We start from the raw sequence: 14658 nt of genomic DNA on the forward strand, positions 1-14658 counted from the left end.
TTTGGGCCCCCTAGCTGTCCTGGAACTCAAGGACAAGGGTTCAAATCCTGCCTCTGCCACACTTAGCTGTGTGACCTTAAGTCATTTCTCCAGTGTTCGTCTTAGTTTACAGAAAAATAAAGGTCTTGTTGCTCTGTAATGCCCCTTCTAGCTCTGATTATATCAGGGGGCATCACAATATGGTGGAAGGGGCACTGGATTTGGAATCAGAAGACCTGGCCTTGTGAACATCATTGAGCTTCGCTGTGGGTCTCAGTTCCCTCATCTGTAAAACGGAGGTGTTGGCCTCAGTGACCCTTCCAGCTTTACATGATGCCCTGATGATAACATGGGCCTGGAAGACCAGTCCCTAGTGATCGACTGGCACTTCAGAGCCCACAGTCCCGGTGCTTCAGCTGTTTGAAGAACCCAGCCTCCTTGACTCCTGCTCTTCTCTCTTCCCCTCCCCCCCAAAACAAGAAAGGTTTTAGCTCAACAGTGTGCCCCACAAGGCGCTCAGCCAGCCGGTCTGTCAAACATCTGCTGCCCACCCCGGCCCCCAGCACATCTCTGTGCCATTCTAACACTTACCAGTGTCAGGGAACTGGCTGAGAGCGGGCATCCACGGCCCAGAGATGTTGACACAAAGGCTGCATTTAGTTCCCACTTTCTATTTTTATTTCTTTTTGGCCCTGTCTGAGATTTCAGGCCCGGTGCCCATGGCCCTGTGCTCACACTCACACGCTCTGCTCTTTGGCACCAGCTAAAAGGCCCGGGAGACCCAGCTCTGAGCTGCAGCAGGCACAGGCTATTCCATTATGGAACCCAGCAGAGCGATGGTGGGGCCCAATCACGGTACCGACAGAAAGAACAGCTGTTGTCTCCAGAGGCATTTTTCTCTACGTGCATTTTTCACAGAGTTAATGTAAATATGCAAAGAAGGAAATAGTGGTGCTGAGTTCTCCTTGGGCCATAGAATCGGGTTGGAGGGAGCATGCAGTGACAGAGGAAGTCAGGAAGACCTGAGTTCAAATCTGACCTCAGACATTTACTACCTGTGTGACCCTGGGAATGTCACCTCACCTCTGCTTGCCTCAGTTTCCTCATCTATAAAATAAGCTGGAGAAGGAAATAGCAAACCTCTAGGTATATAGAAAACATACCTAAAGTGCATTACAAACCTCAACGTGTTTTTTATTTAAAGGTCAGTTGTAATTATTAGAGTTCTCCCTTGATTATGGTCTCTAAGTTAGAAGAGCTCTCAGAGATGATCTGGCCTGAGCCCAGTCTGTAACATGAATTCCATCCACAGCATCTAGTTTAAGTAGCAATTTAGGATGGATGGGTGAGAGGGCAAGAGACAGAAATAGAGACAGAGGGGGAGAGAAGAGAGACAGGGTTGGGAAAGAGACAGAGAGGGAGAGGCAGAGAAGAGAGGAACAGACAGAAAGGAGAGAAAGAGACAGGGAAGAAAGGGGAGAGAGAGAGAAGAAGGTGGAGGAGGAGAGGAGGGAGAGAGACAGAATAAGAGAGAAGAGAGGAGAAAAAGGGACAGGGAGGGAAGGAGAAGGGGAGAGAGAGACAGTGGGGAGAGAGACAGAGAGGAAGAGACAGAGGACAGGGAAACAGAGGAGAGAAAGAGACAGAGAGGGAAGGAAGGGGAGAGAGAGAAGAAGGGAGGGAAGGAGAGAGACAGAGATAGGGAGAGAGAAGAAAGAAGTGAGAGGAGAAAAAGAGACAGGGAACGAGGAGAGAAAGATTGGGGAGACAGAGACAGAGGGAAGAAGGGGAGAGACAGAGACAGGGAGGGAAGGAGAGACAGAGAGAGAGTGTTTATTCAGCATTCACCATGTGCCAGGCACTGGAATACAAATATAAAGACAGTCCTTGCCCCAAGAGCTTACATTCTAATAGGGAAAGACAAAAGATATCCACCTAGCATGGTGTGGACACATCTGAAAAGTATGAACATAGTGTGGAGCCTGGCTGTGGCAAGATAAGGCTCGGCCTCACCTATCAGAGCCTGCAGTGCCAAGGTCAGAATCCAGGGTTCTGGAGGAGGGGAGATGGGGATGATGCCAGAAATCAAGCAGTGTGGCTTGGAGATGGCCAGGAAATGTGAGAAAGGACATTTCCCTTGGAGTGAAGCTGATAGAGGATTGGAAAGCATGCCGGGCTCAAGGCCTGGATTCAGATTCCACTTCTAGCACTGGATGGGGGGATTCTAGCCAAGGGTCTCTGAGTTTTGATGTCCTCTTTTAGAGAATGGGGATAAAAATATCTGTGGGTCCTCCTTCATAGGTGCTTGTGAGGCTTGAAGGAGACCAAGGCTATGAGTCTTTGCAAACAGTATCGGAATGTGAGCTGTGTTTGTTGGCTTGAGACAGTGTCTGACTGAGACTTGTTTCTGGAGAGTGTGAAGACCAGAGGGTTCATCTGTTAACAGGAGATTGTCCCAGAGAAGAAAGCTTCCCCACTGCTAAGGAATCCGAGGACTCCAGAAGTATTCCACCCTTCAGGGAGTCCTGGGATTCCATTCGTCAGGCCTTGGACCTGTGTTTTCTTCTTCCCAAGAGGATCTCCTCTGGAAGTTGTCCAAGCATAAGAAACTGCTGGCTTCTCCAAGCAAATACTCCCTTTATTTTTATTTTTTTAAAGTTAACAAGGGCAGGGATGGGGCCTGTCGGGGAAGGCCCCACAGAGGACTACAGAGATTCTGGTCAAACTCATCCACTACCTAGAATCCTCTAGGCAGATGAATATGCTGGGAGAGTCCCAGTTTCAAATCCTGCTGCTACTTACTGTCTTAAGCAAATGCCTTTGCTTTTCTGAACCTGCTTCCTCCCTTCTTTTTAAAAAATGGCTCACTTCGGGGCAGCTAGGTGGCACAGTGAGTAGCACACCCGCCCTGGAGTCAGGAGGACCTGAGTTCAAATCTGGCCTCGTACACTTGACTCACTTACTAGCTGTGTGACCTTGGGCAAGTCACTTAACCCCAATTGCCCTGCCTTCCCCCTCCAAAAAAAAAAAAAAAGGAAAAATGGCTCACCTCCCTGCCTCTCTGGGTTCTTTGTAAAGGCCTTAAAATATCCTAGAAATACAAGTTCTTGCTGTCATCTCATTAGAAGAATTTGGCCTTTATGAAATCTCGTTGGTTTTTGAAATGACCCATCACCAGGCTAACCCTAGAACAGTAACAGGAACTGAGAGTATTTGGAAGGCCTGTTTTGGGGTCACCTGGACAGAGGGGCAGACTGTCACAGCCCAGACTTCTTAAGCCGGTAGAGAATTTTAAGAAACCAAATTGTGGTATAATTATTATTTGTAAATGTTATGAGGATCTTGGAAAGCACAGTCATTATCTAACACAACCCGTAGTGTGTGAATGAAACTGTGCTTGGATGACCTTTTTCGCCATAACTAAGCTTTATACAAATTAGAGATGTGGCCACGTCTATCATGAGGTCGTTACCAGGTTTTTACTTCACAAGAGGAATACGAGATACTGTATTTAATGTCGTGTTAGGGAGCCCTCTGGTGGGAAAATTATGAGGCCAACGTGCCTGGCTTGTCCAGAAAATATGAGGCTAAATAGGGGAAGCTAAGGCAAGACAGGAAAGGGCTCCTGAAATTCAGGCTGTATTACATCACGCAAACGTGTGTCTTCATATGTACTCTTTCAGTGGCCTGGGTGGGGTGGACTGTACTGACAGATCTCAGTGGCTTGGGAGGGCTGTATCAATTGAAATGAAACATAGATATTGAGGGCCTGTGGTGTACAAGGCTCTATGGTCGGTGTTGACAGCATCAGGTACCGCCACCTTGGAGAAAAGCTTAATTAATAAAGCCAGAGAGGTACTTTGGTAAGAAGTGGCAAATAGATCTAAAATATAAGTTGAGGGATAGAAGAAACATCTGAAATGAGCCCAATGATAGTTAATAATTACAGATAAAGTCTTCCAGGTCACATGGCCAACAAGATGGGATATTAGACACTTTCTCTGATCTTTATGTTTCTCAGACTTCTCCAAAACAGAAATTGTGCACCGAAGACAAAGCAGCTTCAGCTGTTTCTGTGATCTAGGACACCCAGAATCCAAAAGAAGTGTTTTAGAAAAACCCTAAACCCATTAACTGATGCTCACTGATGCACCTCCCACACTGCTGTCATCAAGGCTGCAGTAGCAAACCCAGGGGCCCACTTCTAGGCTTACAACAAAACCCAGCCCAGTCCTCCCAAGAGGGAGTGTTTCCCAGGTGGGGTCCCACTGCTTGTGATGTGGGTTCCCATTCAGTGATTCAGAGTATTCTCATGGCTCATGCCTCACCAGACCTTTTCAAAACTAATGTGCAGGAAGAGTAAGAAATCTCTTCGTGGTGGATGAGTGAATAGCAGCAGACTTTGGGCTGGAGAGCTGCCCCCTGCCCTTAGCCTGCCCCCCACCAAGGGAGAATCAAAGTTAAATGAGCTGCTCAGAGTATGAGGAAGGATTTGAACTCAGGCCTTCCTGACTCCAGGTTTACCGGTCTATTCACCACATCACTGAGCTTCCTTCCTTGGAGTCAGGAAGATTGGAATCTTCCTCTAAACTTTACCAGCATCGAGACCATGGGCAAGTCACTTTTAACTAATCTGGGCCTCGGTTTCCTCATCTGTAGAATGGCACTCCTCTTCTTCCTTGGGCTATAAAGAGGAACAAATGATTTAAGGTATATCATGCTCTCTGCAGCCCTTCAGATGCTACATGAATATCTGTGGTTCTCACTGATCCCTGTAGGAGCCATGCTGGTTGTGACAAGCTCGTTTCAAAGGGGGTGGGGTATTTCACAAACTCTAGCTGCATTCCTCATCCTCAGGGGCCTTGAGCTTTTCCCTGGCTCCCCTCTTTGCCCAGTCCCCCCCCCCCCCGCCCCGCCACACACACACCCTGACCTTGCTTCCATTTCAGCCTGGCTGCCAAGACACTCTCCTTCAACAACCGAGAGGCTTTCTAATTGGGAGAGACATTTCCTTGCGGTCAGCAGCCAGTGGCAGTGAAATGGCTCCCCCTCCTTCTCTTACACAGGCAAGCACAGAGGCCCCCAGGCTGAAGAAGGACGTGCCCCAAGGTCGGAGTGCGCTGTTGGCAGATATTCAACAAGGGACGCGCTTAAGGAAAGTCACTCAGATCAATGACCGCAGCGCCCCTCAGATCGAAAGTAAGTGTGCTCCAGGATGAGCCATTCTCTCAGGAGTTAAGAGGAGGCCGCCATCGGTCACCAGGAACGTATGCCAGACCCCTCGGGCCATGGGGCCCGAGCTCATAAGCTCAGAGAATGTCAGAGCTGACAGGGACCTTGGCAATCAACTGACTGTCAGAGGAGGCAGCACTCTGGCTTATTTTTAATTTTAATGCGAGCCTCTGTTTGCACATCTTCACTTCGGAATATATCCCTCTCCTTTACTCAATTAGCCTTCCTCTGTGATAAATAATAATAATAAAGTCACCAAGCATTATTAAGCACCTAGTATGGGCCAGGCATTGTGCTTAGTTCTGAAGGTGCAAGAAAAGGCAGAGAACCATCCCTGCCCTCAGGGAGCTCATGGTCTAATGGGAGAGATGATGTGCAAACAGCTAAGGGCAAGCAAGGTAGAGACAGGGTGAATCGAGGGTAGGCAGCAACAGAGAAGCAATGAGATTAAGGAGGTCTAGGAAAGACTTCTTGCACGTCAGACTTTAACTGAGATTTAAAGGAAGTCAGGAGGCCGAGATGAGGAGGGAGAGCATTTCCGATCTGGGAGGCAGTGGGGGAAGTGGCGTGGATGGGGAACAGCAAGGAGGCCAGTGTTCCTGAATCTGACAGCGCATGCCGTGTTCCACACCTGTCGTCCCCCACCTCTGCAAAGAGCAACCCTTTCCTTTTCCCAAGAGGGAGGCCCAAGCACAGAGATTTGTCCAGTCAGGTGCAGAGCTGGGGGTTAGGAGCCCTGGCCTCAAGTCTTAGCCCGGAGATTGTTCCAGAACAATACACTGCTGCCATTATGAAGCCAATGAGTTTGACAAACTGGCTTCAGGTCATCCCATGATAAAGCTGTTCTTTCTTTTTTAAAAAGTTGGAGGTGATTTATAAAACTTCTGTTCTTTTCCCAGAAACTTAAAAAAATATGTACTGAGTTTAATATTATTTGTAGCATTTACTGAACTCTAGATCTATAAAGCAATAATATATCTTAGTCATTTGATATAAGAAATTTATGCTCATATCACAAAAATTGGGTTTGGTCAATAAAATTGCCCTTACTCGTTCTCCAACAGCCAAAACAAACAATCAAAACCAAAAAACTACACAGAGATTACTTTTAAACATCCTGTTTCACTATGGAACTCTGACAACTGGATGGATGTGGAATCCCAGAGGATACCTGGGTTTGGATAACCATTTGCTGTCTGTGTGACCTTGGACAAGTCACTGAGTCTTGGTTTTTCTCATCTGTGAAAAGGAAAGGGTTGTGCTAGCTTTCTTTGACGGTTCCTTCCAGCTCCAGCTTCCATGTTCCTAGACCATAATTGGATTCAATTAAACCTTGATTGACTATTGGTTGGTTGGTTTTTTTCCCTCTGTACTCCACTTTTAGGAGAAGTGTGTCCTAAGGCAACAAGCTAGTAGCAAGATTTTGTTCCCCTCAAAAAGAGCCTCCATTGCTTCTTGGGCCCTAGTCATCTTTACCCTATAGATATAATATTGTGGAAAGATGTCAGTTGTTCTGTAGTGCCTAGACATGGAGCTGGAAGAGATTTTGGAGGCCATCTTGTCCAACCCCTTCATTTCACAGATGAAGAAATCGAGGCTCAGAGAGGTTTGCCTTGCCTAAAATCACACAGGGAGTAAATGGGCAGAATCAGGATTTGAACCCAGTTCCTCAGGACTCTTTTCAAGAGTCCTGCATGAATGATTCATGAGCGATGCGATGCTCCCATTGTAGATACTCACTCCAAGATCATCAGAGAGATTTTATCCTGCTCATTGACTTGTTCTTAATTATGTGGAGAAAGAGACAAATACTTTTAGAAATTTCAACAAGGATAGAGGGAGGGAGGAAGGAAGAGAGGATGTTCTGCCTTTACTGCTGGGTTAACTAGGAAATCCAGTTAACCAGAATTCCTCCAGCCTCTTAAATTGGAGTTTAAATAAATAAATACTCTGAAAACTTAGCTGTATGCATCCACCAGTGGGCACTATGTCCTAATTTCTCAGGGAATATGGGCTAAGAAATGACTTTAATTTCTTGCCAGGGGTTCTCATTCATGCTGCAACCGAGTGGTTTTTTCATCTTCCGTAGTTTCTAAGCACAGGTACCTCTCTGACTTAGAAACTTCAAGCCAGCTGTGGGCAAGGGCTGATTCTCCTTCCCCTACTTGGGGCCGGTTCATTCCTTCTGGGTGGGTTATGGGGGAGGGGGAAGGGAACTGGAGACCAGTCTGGTGGGAATATGACTTCTAGCTTGACCCACCTTCACAGAGTGTCGGGTACTGGAATTTAGAGGCTCTTCCTCACAGCGCTAAGTGCTGAGAACGCCATAAAGCTAAAATGGGCCTCGGCCTCCAGGAGCTCATATCCAGATGTTTTTTGCAGGCAAGGGTGGGACAGTGGGTAGGGAGCCAGCTCCATTTGAATGGCCCTCACCGAAAATGAGCCACAGGTGCATTAGCTATGGGATGCTCGCACTCAGGGCCATCTCCCACCTTTTTCACCCTCAGCTTCAAAAGGAGCCAACAAAGAAAGCGCAGGTGCTCCTGGGAATTCCCGAGGGGGTACCCCACAGGCCCTGGGAGGCCTGTTTGCAGGAGGCTTTCCTGTGCTGAGACCAGCTGGCCAGAGGGACGGCTCAGGTAAGGAGACCTGAGGGTGGAGGAAAACTGGAACAGGTTCTTGGCAAAGCAGTGCACTGGGGCTCTGACATCATTCCAGTCATAGGGTCCTAGAGTTGGAAGGGACTTCAGAGGCCACATAGTCCAACTCGCTTGTTTTTACAGATGAGCACATGAAGACCAAGGGAAGTTAAGTGACTGACTTGAGTCAGGTGGGATTTGAACTCGGGTTCTCTGACTTCAGATCCTGCTCTCTTGAGGGAGAGGGAGGAGGCAAGAGAAAGGGCAGGAGAGAGAAGGGAAGGGAGGGGAGGAAAGAAAGAACACGATGGGAGAAGAGATAAGGGAGGGGAGGGGAACAGAGGAAAGCGTTTCACAAATTTGGTGAAGGGTGGTTGTTGTTTTAAGTACATTTTGTGACACTTTTATCCACTGCTTTTGACAAAGTCGGAGAAATCCACCAGCCAGCCGAGTTCTAAGCTGCTGTTAGTGTGTTCCGCAGCCAGTCATCACCCAGGGCTTTGGGGCTGCCTTGGTCCTTTTGAGAGTCCAAATTAGAACATTGCAACTCATTGGAACAGAAAGAACAAAGCTTAATGCTGTGGAAAGTCTTGAATTGAGAAACAGCAGAGGAAAATGGGGTTTTTATCAAAATCATAAACTGTGCTTGTCCCATGGTAATTGTCATTACAAAAGTTCACTTTTTATAACCCTTGAAAGGTCACAAAAGGTTTATTCACAATTATACAGTGAGGCACAGCCAGGGCAAATGTTACAGATGAAGTGTTAAGTGACTTAATCATAATCTCACTACCGATTGAACCAAGATCTTCTGACACCTGATCCAATGCTCAGAATTAATCAGGGTAGTTCTGGGAAGTAGAAGAAACTGACCTTGCTGAGTTCTTAGATTACTTAATTAATTCTATTTTTTGTAGTGCCTGTAGATGGAGGGATGGAGGACAAAGCGGTAGAGAAGAAATTCTAACAAAGCCAACCCTCATTTTTTTCCCTCTTAGTGGAACTTTAAGATTGTCTAGGCACCTTATTCCCCCTAATCTTGTGTGAGCTGAAGGTGGAAGGCCCCCAGGGATGCCTGCCCCCCACCAGGCTCTTCTGGGCCTTGTGGTCACGTCACTGACCACTGCTTTGGTCTGCAGGTGGTGGCTCCCGAGCTCCGTCCCCTCGGCTTCCCACGAAGACCATCAGCGGTCCGCTGAACCCCCCTGCTTCTCCAAGACTCGGAAATGCATCAGAAGCCTCGGCCCTTGGCAGATCTGTCCCTCCCCGGCCCAATGTGCCCGCCCCTCCTCCTCCCACCACCCCTCCCCCGCCTCCGCCCCCCCTCCCTCCATCCGTGTCTCTCTCTGCCATCGTCAAGCCCCCTCTCGTCTCCCCTCCGGCTCTGATGACTAAAACGAGTGCCCAGATAGTCGCCCCCCCGCCCCCCACCGTGGCCCCCCCACCTCCTCCCCCAACGCCCCCTCCTCCTCCTCCACCTGTGCAGGGCGAGAAGGCGGCTAAGCCTGCTATTGGGCCGTTGCACCTGCCCCCTCCTCCGCCCCCTCTCCCTCTCGTTCCCCCCTGTGGCTTTCCTGGGCCAGTGTCAGAGGCTTCTGGCCCCAGCCCTGCCCCGCCGGACCTTCGAGATCCCCCTCCTCCACCCCCGCCTCCCCCTCCACCCCTCCCTCTTTATTCCTCTCCTTCCCCCAGGTCAGCCCTGTCCCCAACACCTCTGCCAGGCTCCAATAATAGCGGCGATGCCGCCCCTCCGCCTCCACTCAAGTCCCCCAAGGCCAGCCTACAGTCCGTGCCCCTTCCACCCACCCCCCCAGCCTCGCAGTCCACCATTCTGGTGCAGAAGAAAAGACCTGGCAGAGGAGCAGGTAAGTGAACCTCCGCCAGGGCCGCCCCAGAGCCCGCCCCTACCGGCTTCCGAGAGCTGGCTGCCGGCACTATAATCAGGGCTTCAGTTATTGTGTTATTGACGGCCCAGAGAATGAGGGGGAAAGTGTTAATAATGCAGATTAAACCTAAAAACTGTGGTGGGTAGGTTAATTCAGTATTTTTAATGGAGAGCTGGTTGTTAAACATTCACCAGCACACCCTGAAGCAATGGCAGAAGATCTTTTTCATTGTTATGAAAGACCATGGAATTCCCCAGCGTGGTCTAGTCCAACGTCCTGATTTACTAGATGAGAAAATAGACCCAGCAGGGATCTCCCCAGGGTCATCCAGGTAATAAGAGCCAGGGGCAGGATCTGAGCCCCTTCCAAGTCCAGAGCAGTGCTCTTTCGATGTCCCGCACTGCCTCCAAGGCTCCATTTGTATCCTGCCTGTGACAGAAGCTGTGTGTCCCTGGCCAAGTCACTTACCCTCTTGGGCCTCGGCTTTCTTATCTTCAAATTAGATACTGATAATTGTCGTGAGGATTAGAAGAGAGAACTTTTCCATATCACTTTACAAACCATCCGAACCATTCATAGAGACTGGATAAAAGAGTATCAAAGGGAACAAGTTTGGGAAAACAGTTTACCCAGAGAAGATCCATGTTGAAGGGGACTCAGAAATGAGCCCATTCAGATACCTTTCTGGGTCTGTGAATTGGAGGATATAGGGAAGGCCTGGGGAAAAAAAGTCTAACCTTATTACCCAAAGAAAGGCCAATAGCGTATCAGAACTACCTGACTACAGGCCTTCTCTCCCATTTGTTTAAAGTTTCATGATAATAAAAGAATTTCTATTTTTAAATATTTTATAATGTTAATTATTAATGAATAATTTACTGTTAAACAAATTAACGAACAATTGAATATAATTAAACTACATTATTCATAATTAATAAAATATTGTTAATAATGTTAGTATTAACAAGATGCCATTAAATAAACCAATAAACAACTGAATGTTGCTGGTAAAAGAAGTTATTAATAATCAATAAGCCATTATTAATAATGTTAATTATTATTAATACATGTTAGGTTGCTGACTATCTTGCCTCAGACAGCTTCCTGAGACTTTACGTTTCAAAGCAAGGCATTTCCTCACTGGGGGTCTCCTAAACTAATTAAATCACAAGTCTGATCCAAAAAACCAGTAGTAAACATCCATGTCTGCTCCAGTTATTGCTCCTACTGCTGTTTTACTCTTTGGGATGAGGAGGTTTGGCCTTAGAGCCGATTTCAGCCCCACCTGCTGCAGCAGGGGCCCATCCTCTAGGATGTGGTGGTCGGAACAGATAGAAAAGTCCAGCCTCCCCTTGCAATAAGGCTTTCCAAGGAAGCTCATCAGTCTCGTCTTCTCTAGGCTCCATCATCCCAACTCCTCCGGTTTTCTCACAGGGCCCATTTCAGTCCTAGACCATTGTTACCCTCTTTTGAACCCTCTCTAAGCCATTCGGAGGTATGTACAGCCAAGTGGATGCTGGTGGCCTTGCGTTCCTCCTGGTTCCATGAGGGAGAGGTTTGTCTCATTTGAAGATTCTTGGACCAATCCCTGTTGCTCAGTTTCCCAGCCAGTAAGCCCAAGGCAGTAGTTGGAGGGTAACAGATGCCACTATTGAGCTATCTCTCTGCACTTGCCTACATCTAATCAAATATTTCAGGTGTCTTTGGCTAACTGGAAAAGCCGAGGAAGAAGCTAGGGAACTTTTAAGGAAACCAGACTACATCTCTACAATGCTAGTCCTGTGAGGTACAGGCAGAACTATGTGTTCATGGGCAGCGTGGGTTGCGAAGAAGTCAATTTTCCACTTTTTCTTGGGGAGAGAACTCTGAAAGAATAGCTTCTGAGATCTGCCTCAGTTTCCTGGTCAGGAATTCCATGACCTCACATTCTCCCAGGGCCTTCCAGCAGACAGTTAGTTTCTTTCTGGTGTTTTTGGTGAATTTTCTTCTCTATCTCCATGTTTTTCACCTTAATGTGCCTTTTCTGGAACATCTTGCCAAGTTGGGCTGCCATGGCAGCCTGAAGGAAAAATTTTGTCAACAGATTTTCCCACTTCTCTTTCTCCTTAATCATTGTCAATGACCTTTTTACTGACAACATTAGAGCCTCTGCCAACTCCATACAGTTTTCCAGTAATGCCCACCAGCTTTCAGCCAGACTCAGAGAAACATACTCCAACTCACTGGCTTCTTTTACCTTAGTACTCTGTGGTCTCTGGGCTGCTGCCCATGAGCTGCCTCATAGGCTTCTTGACCAATTCCCTCATGTTTTGAGCCAGGTTCATACTTCTCCTGACCAATGCTATCTTAATTTGACTTGGGTCCGGCAGTTCATCCCCTTTTGAAAGATAAGGAAACAGAGAGAAATGACTTGGCAACAGTAAATGTTAACAGTCTGCTGGTTTCAAGACCAGAGTCCTTTGCACCACATTTCCAAGGTCTCTCCAACATGGCTCAGGGCTTGCCCTATATTCAATACAGTGGGACAATCCCCAGACTATGGGGTGCCTGGGTGGGTGGCGTATTCCTACTTACTACACTGTGCTGACCTTTCAATTTCCTGATATTTCCTGGTTTTCCAGTTACCTGACTGGGCCCTGTCCTGTAGACAGGTACTATGAGAGACCCAGAAAGAGACCCAGAGAGACGCATGCCCTCATGGATTTTATAGTCTAGTGGGGGAGAAAAAGAAAAATTCAGGACAGGTTCAATTCAATAAATATTTATTGAGCATCGATGGGCAAGGCACTGTGCTGAATTTAAAACAACATTTTAGTAGCATTCAGAAGAAAATACAAACCTCTTAGCTTGGCCATTTCGGGTTCTCTGCAGTCCAGTCCCATTAATGCTTTCCAATCTTTTCTCACATTAATGAGGGTGTAGGGCTCTAGACCTAAGATTCTATGACCCTAAACCCCTTCACATTCCCTGGATTCCAGCCAAACTAGACCTTTAGTTCATCCCAAACTCACCTGCATCATCCGTAGCCACCTTCCCCAAGGCCTCTCCTCCTCCTCTCTGAGTTTCTTTCAGGGCTCGGTGGCACTATCCACTTCTCCTTGAAGCTCTCTTGACGCAGTGCATAGAGCAGTAGACTTGGAATCAGGTAGTCCTGAGTTCTAATGCTGTCTCAGACACGTACTAGCTGTGTAACCCTAGATAAGTCATTTAAACTTTGTTAGCCTCCTCCTTTGATATCACACTTGGGTATATTAAGGCTCCATCTGCTTCTTCCACAGGTACTGGTGGCGGGAAGCTGAATCCACCTCCAGCCCCCCCAGCAAGGTCCCCCACGACAGAGCTGTCCAGCAAAAGTCAGCAGGCCCTGGCCTGGGTGGGCACACCACAACCTGGAGCCCCTTTAAAGAATGGAAACTTCCATATCACAGGTGACCTGCCAGCTCCCAGATAGGCAGCCCACCTATCTCTCCTAGCACCCTCAGTTAGGCTTTCTGTTTTCTGATGGATTTGGGAAGCTAAGTCATGCTACATGGGCTCTGAGGGTTACTAAGTAGACATTTTTGGAAGCAAGTCTATTCCCACTGCCCTGGGCAATTATAAAAATGAAAATGTGTGTGCCTGCTCTGCTATGCTGGTAGCAAATCACCTCCCAGAGGCATCTGTACCAAGCAGAAGGATCATCTGGGACACACCAACTGTGAAAAGCTAGCATTGTGCAAAGAGGAAGGCCACCCTTTAAAATGTGCATGAGAAGTTTGGGGAGGCAAAGACTGTGCGATAACAGGAGCCCATTAAGCCTGGAGTTGTGTCCACTGTAAGGAGTTATCAGGGCAGTTCAGAGGTGCCAGACGCCACTCAGTTATCCCTGTCTAGGAAATGTTTGTTGTTGGAAGCAGTTGAACTTTAAATGTTATCACTTTAAAGTTATTTGTGTTGGAATGTCACACACACAGCTACACATTTGAGGGGAGGGGTTATATGTGGATGCTGGCTCCCCATCCCTTCCTTTGTCTTTCATATGCCCCAAATGAGTGTTCACTCTCAGTATGAACCCTGGGATTAAGCAAAAGGAAGCAGAGAAGAGTTTACAGCCTCAGATGCATTCCCTGGGGAGTTTATTCCCTGGAGTAAAAACAGACTCAATGTTCATGACTGTATTAACTGGCACATCTCTCATTGTTTCTTCTTCTCGGTCCAGATGACTTTGAGTCCAAATTTACTTTTCATTCGGTAGAAGACTTCCCTCCTCCCGACGAATACAAGCCATGCCAGAAGACGTATCCCAGCAAGGTCCCCAAAAGTGAGTATAGTTCATCTCTCATTGATGAGACAAAGGATACCTTTTCATTCTCAGATTTTCTGAAGTTAGTGTAAGAATGGGTAGGAGCAGCATGATAGGCTAGGCTCAGCATCAGGGTTCAAATCCTAGATAAGACCACTTATGAGCTGTGTGATTCTGGGTGAGTCATTTAAGCTCTGGGGGCCTCAAGCCAATTGGCAACTTCCTCTTAACTATGAAATCACAGGCAAGTTAGGAAGGGAGTTCCCACACCAGAAGTTCCCTGGCTGATGAGAGCACAGATCTCTCACCTATTTGTGTATTTGCCTATAAATATTGTGTGACGGCATAATGAGTGTATAAGTCAGCCTCTTGTAGCATTGTGGTCACAGATCTGGAGCTGGAAGGAGCCTTGGTCTTCTTTAGAGGTCCATCTGGTACAAGGCCTTCATTTTACAAATGCAGAAACTAAGGCCCACAGAGGTCAAGTGACACACCCAAGGCCACATAGTTAACAGGGGACAGAGCTGGGGGTTCAAATTCAGATGCTCTGATACCAAGGTTTTTCCTTGTGCTACTCTGCAGAATAAAACTGCAATAAATTCTTATTGATAAATACTGACCCACATTTATATAACTGCTT

The 14658-nt window shown here is 47.4% G+C and overlaps 1 protein-coding gene across 2 annotated transcripts in view; it reads left to right on the plus strand.

The window, feature by feature from the left end:
* Positions 1-14658, plus strand: part of WIPF3 (WAS/WASL interacting protein family member 3) — a 72242-nt gene that overhangs the window by 47105 nt on the left and 10479 nt on the right. For both annotated transcript variants that reach the window (XM_036761121.1, XM_036761122.1), the window contains exons 3-7: positions 5046-5178; positions 7719-7850; positions 8990-9715; positions 13015-13164; positions 13935-14036. In XM_036761121.1, the coding sequence (XP_036617016.1) occupies positions 5046-5178; positions 7719-7850; positions 8990-9715; positions 13015-13164; positions 13935-14036 (1243 nt within the window). The remainder of the gene's footprint in view (positions 1-5045; positions 5179-7718; positions 7851-8989; positions 9716-13014; positions 13165-13934; positions 14037-14658) is intronic.

This window comes from Trichosurus vulpecula, chromosome 5 (assembly GCF_011100635.1).
Source record: "Trichosurus vulpecula isolate mTriVul1 chromosome 5, mTriVul1.pri, whole genome shotgun sequence".
Taxonomy (NCBI): domain Eukaryota; kingdom Metazoa; phylum Chordata; class Mammalia; order Diprotodontia; family Phalangeridae; genus Trichosurus; species Trichosurus vulpecula.